We start from the raw sequence: 10,912 nt of genomic DNA on the forward strand, positions 1-10,912 counted from the left end.
ATTATCAATTTCTTCTGAGCATCCTTAAAAAAATATTTTTTTTCTCTTAGTAAAATCATTTTAATATACCACACCTCCCTCTTTTAAAAAATAAATTAAAAAAATCCAGTTTTGCATATCTAGTGTTTGCATTTAAGGTAGTAGAGCTCACCCTGCACTGGCAGGCGGCAGGGACCGACAAAACGCCGCAGTCAGCCGGCATTTGAACAGCGTGAGACCGTGGGTTAGTTGAAACAACATCAACTCAGCAAAAATAAAAGTAAATTTGAAACTTGGAGAAAAAATAATCAAGGAAAAAACTGCCCCCAAATTATTAGCATTTTTTTCTTTTCATAAATAAGAGAAAGTTCTATCCTTACTGGTCCTAAATCTGAATAACTATGTCTATTTTTTTTAAAAAACCTTAATTACGTTATACCTATCAATATGTACTAGAAGAGGAGAAAAAAAGTCACTACGCTAGTACCAAGACAGCACACTTACAAGATAGCCATTTTATACATTATTAACAGACAATGATCAACAAAGAGTGTTCTATGAGGTGATGGGGTGTAGGGGACATGGACAGGGGCTGGGGACAGGACATCAGCAACGAGGACAGAAGAGGAATTAATTAATCCCCTCGCTAGACACTGAATTGCTGGGAATAGCGTCTCTCTCTCTTTCTCTTTGTTGTTGTTTCTTAAAAGTTCTATTTTGTTATTTTATGACTTGAGTAAGTTTTGTATTTTAAAAGCATCCAGCATTTTTCTTAGTTTGGTTGTTTGGAAACTTAAAACAAAAAACAAACAAACAAACAAACAAACAAACAAAAAACCACCCCAAACCTTACCAAACAACCCAGCATTTTATTTAAAAAAAAAAAACAAAAACAAAACATGATTTTTCTTTCTTAAAAAATAATAAAAGTAAAATAGAAGCAGGCTTCTTCCCATCCTTTCTGAATTAGCTTTTTTGGAGACTTTTCATTTGAAGATGCTTCTGCGCTATCATGTCTGTGAATGTCTACCTTAGTCTACTTGTTAGTAAAATTTATAAAAATAGGAGTGCAGCAGTTCATTGTAATAAATGTCGCGTTCAGTGTCTCATACTGGCTGTGCCTTAAGTACCAAATTTATAAACGTAACAATTTAAAAAATATTAATAAAATGTCAATATCACATTTTAAAAAAGAAAAAAAAATATATCCACACTACAGTATGCTTTAATGCTACCTACTGAGTTGAACTTCCTACAGTTGCTGTTGCCGACCTATTACCGATATTTTTCTTTAAAAAAAAAAAAAGTTAAATTAAAAAACATCCTTCATCCTAAGTGTCTTTCCCCAACTGAGGACCATATATTATAACAGCCAAATGTCAAACTTGTGCAAACAGGAAGCTGTCAGTTTTTCCCACCAGTCACAGTGCAGTGATGTTTATATTTTATTTTTAAAATTCTGTTTACATCTATAATAAATAAAAAAAAACACAAAACTCTTCCATAGCCTCTCTGATGATACTTGCAGCACTGAGGTATCAAAAAGGAAAAAATATATATATATAAACTGAAAGGTTGCTTTCCTAATTTGTAAATAGAAAGTGAGTGGAGAAAGGATGTATTCACGCAGGCTTATCCACACCTGGCCCACCAGTCCCCCGTCTGGGGGCAAGATGGGGGGCGGGGTGAAGAGAGAGGCAGAGTATCCTAGGACCCTTTGGAGGTGCTGAAATGATCGGACAATATAAAATGATCAGATATTTAAAAATTAAGACTGAAAAAGAATGCCCCCACCCTGCCCCTCCCCTAAGCCAAAACAGGTGTGCTTTGAAACTTTAAATATGTCAAATATTAAAATTGTAGCTTTTGTTTCCTTTTAAAAAACATCTTGGGAAAAGCAGTTTTTCATATTTGAAATAAAAATCTAGCTAGACCGTAACATTTGAAGCTGTGCACAGAGAGGCTGGTAGGCTGGCAGGGCGCTAATGCGGCTCTTAGGTCTGTCACACCAACAGTGAAGAGTGGGGGTCCGGTTGCCCCGGCAGCTGGGTGCTCTCTGTTACAGTACCGGCTTCATCAAGGTTCCCTCCCCTCCTTCCAGGGTACCTAACTGCCTGGGAGCAACTCCCTCACAAAAATATTTTTGATTCTCTCTTCCTTAATAGTTTCTATGTAGTTAATGGAATTATATTTACAACATTTTTTTGTTTGTTTTTTGTTTTTTAGAATTCACAATTTCAAAAAACCTTATAATATGACCTCTTTGAACAGAAAAAAAGAAAAAGCACTCATAGAAAAGGAGGACCCTCAAAACATGGCCGTCCTTACCTTATTGCCGAAAATAGATATACTTAGGTTAACAAAGAGACGTCACAAAAATGAACCGCTACAGAGTCTGTTAGGCAGCTAACTGTATGTCACTTCTACAACACAAAATAGAGTCTATGCCCACCTCCCGGTCCGCATATCACAACTCCAATTCAGTGTGTGCTAAAGTCCCAGGTGAAAAGTCTTACAGTCTCAGAATTGGTACCAAAAATGGAGAGTAACATCACCATCTCAGCATCCGTTAAAAGTGAGAACAGAATCAAAACAAAACAAAAATTCTCATTAAAGGAAAAAAGAAAACAAAAGAAAGAAAGAAAAAAAAACTCCTTAATATATAACAAGTATACTATGGTTAGCTTTTAACTAGATATTAAGCTAGGTGACTACCAGACTAAGTCAAAAATCACTACCAAATGTGATTGAGGGAGATTTAAAAGGAGAAGGGAGAGGGAGAGGGTGAGGGAGAGGGACAGGGGACCACCAAGGAAAACAAACAGAACCAAACCAAAATCATGGATTATATACACGTTTAAAGGCTGTTGTCTTATGTTACAGCAGGTAGCCGATGGGTGAGATGAGATGTGTCAACTCTCAAGCCAAGTGTGCCACCTCTGGTTGGGATGAGGAGTGAGGCTGGCGGGGGTCCAGGTCTGAGGACGTCACCTAAACAAAGGGCCACTCAGAAACTTCGCCCAGTCTTGCCTGGACATCCAGGTATGCTCTGTAGCGTCGAGAGGTCAGGCGCGTCCCAGAGAGAACACAGAATGGGGGTGGGAGGAAGAAGAGAAATGTCAGGCCCACACATGGTTCTTGCCAGAGTCTCAACTACAAAACTACAGTTGTCAAAGGATTAAGTTGTGTGACTGTGTGTATGAAAAACAGCTGAGCTAATGGCTCATTTCCTAGCTTGGTAAACCAGATTATCTAGGCCGTGCCTGACAGACAGAGCTGATACAGGGTTGGAATGTTCTGGAGGTCCTGGAGGGAGGTAGAGTCAGAATGGGTTTCCACTGATTGGTCAAATCACACATTGAAAACAAACAAAACAACCCTTCTGCTTAAATTTTTGTTTTCAAAGCTATGTTTAAGAAAAAATATTGTCAACAGAGGCAGTGGTGGTGCATGCCTTTAATCCTAGCACTTGGTAAGCAGAAGCAGGCGGATTTCTGTGACTTTAAGACCAGCCTGGTTTACAGAATGAGTTCCAGGTCAACCAGGGCTATACAGTGAAACCCTGTGTTAAAAAACCAAAAATGAAAAGGGGTGGGGTGGGGGGTAATAAACCTATTGTTAGCTGTTAATAACTAATAATGTGAATCCATACTAGGAGATGATATACAGAGGGACTGATATAACTGTTTAAAAACAAACAAACAAAACCATAAAAAAACAAAAAACAAAAAAACCCCAAATAACCAGTTCTGGTCCAAGAAAACCAAAACAGACCCAGGACTCAGGCTTGCTAACTGGGTTATCATGCATGGCCTGTGAGCTTTGGGTTCTTCTGTGAATAGTGACTACATGTCAGAGGGTCACTTCTGTCAGAGACAGATGACATGCCTGCCAAGTCTTCCACAGGTGCTATGCAATCGTGTGACTTGACCAGAAGGGGTGGATTCTGAGCTACTGTTCTCCTGGCTACTTTATCCTTATGTGGAAACCGAGGGCTGGATGATGGACATAGGCTGGCGGTAAGGACATATAGGTGGCCTTGTGAGGAGGGGATGCTGGGGCTAAGGAGTAGATACGGACAGACCCAGTGGCTGGATTCCCAAGGACCTGCTGTGCCTAGGCAGTCTTTGAGTCCCTCTTTATTAGACACTAAAGCCATCTTCAACCTTCAGAATTCTTGGCCCTATCAGTCCTCCTTGCTTTCAGAGGAACCTTACTGTCCCCGAGCCCCAAGACCCAGCTTTATTAGTAGCGAGTAGCTCTTTTTCAGACTGTTAGTGGGTTCTGGCTCTGGCCAGCGATGGAGGGTAATGGAGGAAGGGATGGGAACGTTCACACACAGGGTTTACTTGGTTAAGAGAGGCAGTAGAGTTAGTGGAGCAGCAACAAAGGAGGGCTCTAAAAGATTTGTGGAACTCAACTCAACTGGGTTTCTCAAACGGTCCCCGTCTACTGAGTCATGGCTGCTTCAGGGCTGGAAGATTCCCCTCTACAAGAGAGAGGACAAACCCGGAGCTGGCTTTTCCTTCCCCCAGCTCCAAGAGTGAAAAGTATTGGGATTTCCCGAGTAGGACCTATTCCAAGGCCTCAGCTGGCACCTTCCCTTAAAGAGACACATTACTGGCTGTCTCATCCTCTGATTTATATGCCAGCAGGACAAACCTCGGGCTTCCATGAGGATAACACCCCTCTGCCTTGAAGTCTTCCCAAGCCTGACACTCAGTTTTGGAGACTGTGGTAAGAGGATTGCTCACTACCTGCCCAATCTCCCTCCCGTCTCTCCCACCACCTCTGGATTCCCATCAAAGTGATTTAAAAATGTTTAATTAACTTGAGCTCAGTTTAAAAGGTTAAGAAACTGGCAGGGATCCAAATTCACGTTAGGCAGGTGATGCTGTTAATTTAATTGGCTTTTCCTGTGGTAATCTTGATAATTACTCCATAGTTAACTGGCAAAAAAATGTTTTCCTTTCACTAAAAGATGGAGTTAGGCTGGCTGGCTGCATAAACCCCACTGGCTGTGAGCCCCAGCAACCCACAGGGGCAGTTCACAGGACTCTGAGAATGGCCCTGCTCCCCATCCTCTGACCCTAGGACTGGCACAAGACCAGTTAACCTGCCTCCATTCTGCCTGAAATGGACACAATGTGAGATCACCTTCCAGTTTCCCACTCAAGAAAGAAAAAGATGAGGGTGGAGAAGATACAGAAACGGAGCCAAAAGAACCAAATCAAAATGAGCAAAATGGGGAGTTGGGGGCGGGGCGCAGGTCATGATTAAAAGCTGGAGGACGAAATGAGAGAATAAAGATATTGGATTTATTTTTGATCCCACTTCCTTGGAAAGGGGGTCCAAAGAGAGAAGAAAGAGATGTGATGTGATGTGCATGTGTGTACACGTATGAGCGGGCACATATGTGTACGGACACGCAGGCAGGGCGGAGACGCACGGCAGAGACGGTAATACCTCATAGTGAGATGGCAATGGAAGCACCTGCTCAGTGGTATCCATTTGTAAAGGCCGTTGCAATCAAAGGTCCCTAAAATTGCACAATTGTTAAGGTCATCAGTGCGTTATACATGGGAACAGATTGTCATATCCTGGGAAAGGAGATCACCTCTAGGACTAGAGTCGGTGGTTGCCAGCATGAATATGTAATTCTGAGACACCATGCCATGGGGAGTCAGGGTGACGCCATCCCCAGCTCCTTCCTTCCTGCCCAGTGATCCCCCACCCAAGCTTGTCTGCTTCCCAAGGGGAAACCAAGAGCCAGATTCTGAAGGGTGAGTAGGTAGGAAAGTGAGGCTCATGCCTTAAACAAATGATGGTGACAGTGGCCATGAACGCCACAGGGCAAATACAAGGGTCTCTGTCCTCAGTCTCAACAGAATAATTTGGGGGAAGAAATGTCAGTGGTGATCAACGTTGATGGCCTGTGATTATTTCAGAAATAACATCACAGTGTGAAGGTCCCAAGATCCAGGTTTTCAAGAACAAACAAGATGTGTATTTCTCGCTGCTGAAAATGGAAATGAGTCGTGTTCTGAGTGCTGATCGACAGGCCCCCAAATTGATGCAGCTCTGGGCTGAATAACAATGTTCTGGATTTGGTACTACAGTTGATCCGAGGGGATTAGACTCATCAAACTACTGATTCAAGTAATACTGGCTTTGGAGCAGAATTGAAAGAGGACTCAGGAAGCATAGGCTAGGGTTGGCTGACATGTGTGAGAATGTATTAGACAGTGTGTGCACATATGTGAGTGCATGCGTGTGTGCATGTGTGTGTATGTGCGCGCGCGCGCGTGCGCGAGCGTATGTGTGCACACGAGGCATGAATGAAGTTGCCTTGGTTCTTCAGACTCTTACAATGGCTTTGGTCTCCCCTGCATGGTCCCCAAGACAGATTTTGCCAGCTTTCTCCCAGATACAGAATCTGATGCAGGATGTAACCTGGGATAGCAGACACCCCCACTTCAACTCAAAACCAAATTGCCTCCAGAAGAAGGAGGCTGGCTAGGGCAGAGACTGGCAAGTGGGCTCAGGCACATTCATGCTCACACACCAGGAGGGAAAAGAACAATACATCTGAAAACAGCATGCAAATCTCTTAAGCAAATTTCCATTGCCTGGATTAGTCAGATTATAGAACCACAGAGCATCACAGATATCAAATGCATCTGGCCTTTGGGGAACTGCAGCTAAAGAATGGAAATAGGAACTTACTTGGAACCTGAAGGCTGTAAGAAACATTAGCAAAGAAAACGGCCTGGGGAGGAGCTTCCCCTACCACCTTCTGGGCACCACTGACCCCAGTGGACAGCAGAGTGGGGACACTGCCTACTGAGGTGACAGATATGGCATGAGGACTTACCATATGCCAGAACATGACTTAGGCTTTCTCACCTAGCTTTTTTTTTTTTTTTTAAAGTATCCTATTCTTACTTTGTATGGATTGTATGAATTGGCTCAAGGTTACAAAGCCCAAACGTGATGGGAGAGGTTAACAGAGCGGACCATACACCTTACACTACACGACTGGGCCAGCAGATGAAAGCTTTAGTTGGCCTGGTGTTGATGGGGGTCACACTGTCTCTTCCTCTGCCCTTAGTTCTAGACTTTCCTCCCCATGGGCTGTGTGACGTTGGTGAGGGAGGAGGAGGGCAGCGAGGCAAGTACTTACAGCTATGCCGTGGCCGAAGCCTGAGCCCGGCTGTGGGCTGGCTGCGCTTATGTAATTCCCCACTCCGGAGTCCTGGCTGGCAGGGCCGTAGAGATCGGCGACAGGTCCTGGGCTGTTGGCCCCCGGGAAACCTCCGGGCCGCGCCGGGTTGGAGCCTGCCGGGGAAGCGGGCGCGCCAAAATTCGGTTGAGCACTGTAGCTATTCAGGACTGGTGTGCAGAGAATAGAGCTGGGTATGAGGCCAGAAGCCAGGCATGCACCGATCATTACAAGCCAAACACTCAAGAAAAAAAAAAAACAGCTGAGGCCCAACTTCTAACACTCAACCAAGGCCATGCGAAAACATCAGCAGGGACTCAAGAATACTCAGCCCAGGCTATCACTAAGAAGCTTGGAGCTCCAGAGATAGAAGAAAAAAAACAATCATTCAACACAGTATGGCAACCAACCGGAGGTGCTTCACTGCCCACCAGGTTATCACAATAGAAATAGAGATATATATGGAGAGAGAGAAAGAGAGAGAGAAAGAGAGATTTTTTTTTTCACATCTGAATTGACGCTCATGCAGTCTTCTAGGTTTGGGCACGTTGAGACAGCATTCACATCCCATGCAAACTACAAAGGAACTAGTTTTAGACTACACATTGTGTTAATATTGATATTAAAACATGACAGGAAACAAAAGCAATTTTGTGTGATTAAAAAAAAATCTTTGGGAAAGGGATTTTGAATTTATTTTTGTGTGTATGTGTGCGTGTATGTATATTTCATCCCATTTTTTTTTGGATCCATTAAATGACGAATTTGTGTGTGTGTTTTTTTTTTAAAAGAGAAAATAAAAAGATCTCCACTCTGTATCCCTCCCTTCTCCCCCCACCCCCACTGGCTACTCCCTCCCTCCCTCCCACCCTTCCATTTATACCCTGCATGAAAATTGGCAATACTGAAGTGGTCAGAGGATGGGATATGTCATGAAAAGTTCAGGTATCTTAACGTAACAGTAATGATGGCGGCAGAGTCCTCTTTTGGGGTGCAGAGCAGGGGATGGAGGGGGGAGGGGATGGGGTGGGAATGGTAACCTGAAGGTTGGCTAAGCCTGGGGTGCTGCTAATGGTCCTAACAGGACACCCACACACTCACCTCCTGCAGGAGAAGGAAAAGGGGGGGGGGATTTAAACTTTTTTTTTCTTTGGTTAAAAACAAAACAGAACAAACAGATAAGTAATAAAAGCAGAACACCCTAACCGAGTGAGCTGACAGCTAAAGCAAATCTGACCACAGTGCATTTCGATTACATTAGCTCAGGTGGAAACTCCAGACTGGGGAAGAGAAAGCTTGGAACGCACCTTGGCTACTGAGGGAGACCCGGCATCCACACAGCCAGAGACTGCGCTGTGTCTGGAAGAGGGGTGGCCAAAGGTGACACTGCCTTAGGCTTCATCTTAGCTTCTTTCTAAGACCACCACACCTTCCTAGTGAGAGCCCCAGTCTATCAAACAGGTGAATTCTGCCTCCGCTTTATACCCTTTCAGTAGATTAAACTTTATTTGCTTTTTTTTTTTTAAATCTATCATAGGCCTGAGATGGTGATGACACCTTTAATCCCAGCATTTGGGAGGCAGAGGCCTACAGAGCAAGCTCCAGGCCAGGGACACACTGAGATTCTGTCTTTTTTAAAAAAAAAAACAAAATCAGAGGGGTTGGAGTGATAGCTCAGTGATCAGGAGCACTGGCTGCTCGTCCAGAGGACCTAGGTTCAATCCCCAGCACCAATAGGGCAGCTCACAACTCCAGTTCCAGGGGATCTGACATCCTCACACCAAAGCATATAAAATAAAAAATATTTTTAAAAAAACCAAACAAAAAACCCCCAGAAACATGCCCTCAAAATTCCAAGCAATCTCCATCATAAAAGTAAGCTCTTACTGATTTTGAAACTTCCAGCAGCCGTGGACCTTAGCTAGCATGTTTTGAAGAAACAGTGATGGAAATTCGCTTGCCTTCAACTTTAGAAGGCTCACTCCCCCCTCCTGGCTCCTGTGGCATCACTCCTCTGCCCTCAACAGCTGCCAAGAACATCTGAAGTGGACAGTGGAGTCCCTCTTGCCTGGGGACCTGTCGCTGGAGGCCCTCACTTCTCTTGTGGCTTTGAAGAACATGTAAGTGGATTTTTTTTTCACACTTGTCATAGGAGTGAGAAGAGATTAATGATACCGCACTTGAGAAGGAGACTCAAGATCCAAAGTGGACCAAACCACGCAGGGCCTGGCCCCTACCTCAGCAGAGGAAAGAGGGACTGTTGCCTCTGGATGCCCTTGGGCAGGATGCACCCCTTTGAAGCATTTGGCCAGAAATTAATAAACAAGACGATCAAGCCAGTGGGTTGAGGGTGGGAGGGGGAAGTGTGGAGGTGCTCAAAGCAAGTGAATAGCTTATTTAGAAATGTGCTGGCAGCAGAATTTTTTTGAATCAAGAACATTAAAATCGCAGATGACATTTGTCTCTTCTTGCTCATGGATGCAAATATCCAGCTGAGATATACAAAAGGTGGCACTATCTTGGTAGACCACACCTCACCAAGGCACCAACCCCTCCCTCTACTGAACAAGGAACTAGCTTTGACTTCAGACAAGAGGATGGGGTGGGGTTGGAGAAGTGTAGTAGTGGAAGGTGGAGAGAATTTTTTTTTTTCAGCTTCTTTCTTCTCTGATAAGATGCATTTCTAGGAAGATACTAGACAGGCAATGAAAAGAAGGCAGGAGAGCCTCACCCCTGGAGACAAATCCCGCTAGAGAAAGACAAGAGGCAACAGGCCGATGGAAGAAAGCTATCCAGAGAGCCCTCTATGGAAGGCTTAGAAGGCCGGGGGTGGGGGGCTGGTAGTCACTCTACTACCCCTGGCAACTTTCCCGGCACCATGTGCACCTGGAAGCCTGGCACTTGTAGTCTGGAGGGAATTTTACAAGAAGCCATTTTAGGTCTACAGCACCCCTCCCTGCTCAGTCAGATTGCATCAATGACAGTGACAGCACTATGGAGAGAGGCACTGTGTTAGAATATGGCTTACTGCCACCCCCAGTTCCACTGGAGCATGTACTTGCTCAGCCAAAGCCCGTCCCAGCTTAAGGTTATGCAGCAAGCATCCCCCGGTGAAGGGTGGAAGACTTAACTGCAGAGTCCTCACCAGTGGGTACAGTAGACAGGCAATAAGCACCTAGTTCTAGGTTTGTCCCCTTCTGCAGGGACAATGGAGCCTATCAGCCACAGAGGAGAGATGTCCCTTCAAGCTCCGTAGTCAACACTTGTGTCTCTTGTGGCAGAAGAGCCACACCACAGATAATGTGATAAGGTTCCCAGACAAGCTAGCTGGAACAAAGGAATTTCCTTCTTTCTGGAAATCAGCACAATTCTTCACACTGTGTACTGGCTGGCTACTTGATAACAGGGTCTCTTCCTGTGAGCTCTGAGAGGCAAAGAAGCAGGCAAGAGGCCAAGTTCTCATGGAAGTGCTTTCTGTGAAATGGAGGGCTCCCTTCCCTGGGCACCAAAACTCATTTGGAGGGGTCAGGTGTGGTTCCCCAACCCCAAGAAAGGATATAACATCACTTTTCACGGGCATTTTGACTATTGTGTGGCTAGTCCAACTGTGCGCTCGTGTGTGTGTGTGTGTGTGTGTGTGTGTGTGTGTGTGTGTAATATCTGGAACTATCAGTGCATGTCAGAAGCTGAGACTGTCACATGGCCTAGAAC

At 44.6% G+C, this 10,912-nt stretch overlaps 1 protein-coding gene across 3 annotated transcripts in view; it reads right to left on the reverse strand.

The window, feature by feature from the left end:
* Positions 1-479: 479 nt before the first annotated feature.
* Positions 480-10,912, reverse strand: part of Msi2 (musashi RNA binding protein 2) — a 368,246-nt gene continuing 357,813 nt past the window's right edge. The window contains exons 12-14 of one of the 3 annotated variants that reach the window (XM_028772331.1): positions 7,163-7,371; positions 5,446-5,518; positions 480-3,028 (exon numbers count right to left, since the gene is read on the reverse strand). In XM_028772331.1, the coding sequence (XP_028628164.1) occupies positions 5,477-5,518; positions 7,163-7,371 (251 nt within the window). In that variant the 3' untranslated portion in view covers positions 480-3,028; positions 5,446-5,476. The remainder of the gene's footprint in view (positions 3,029-5,445; positions 5,519-7,162; positions 7,372-10,912) is intronic. The other 2 variants (XM_028772333.1, XM_028772332.1) reach the window with 2 other exon arrangements.

The sequence above is a fragment of the Grammomys surdaster genome, unplaced genomic scaffold (genome assembly GCF_004785775.1).
Source record: "Grammomys surdaster isolate TR1022 unplaced genomic scaffold, NIH_TR_1.0 213, whole genome shotgun sequence".
In the NCBI taxonomy this organism is placed as follows: Eukaryota; Metazoa; Chordata; class Mammalia; order Rodentia; family Muridae; genus Grammomys; species Grammomys surdaster.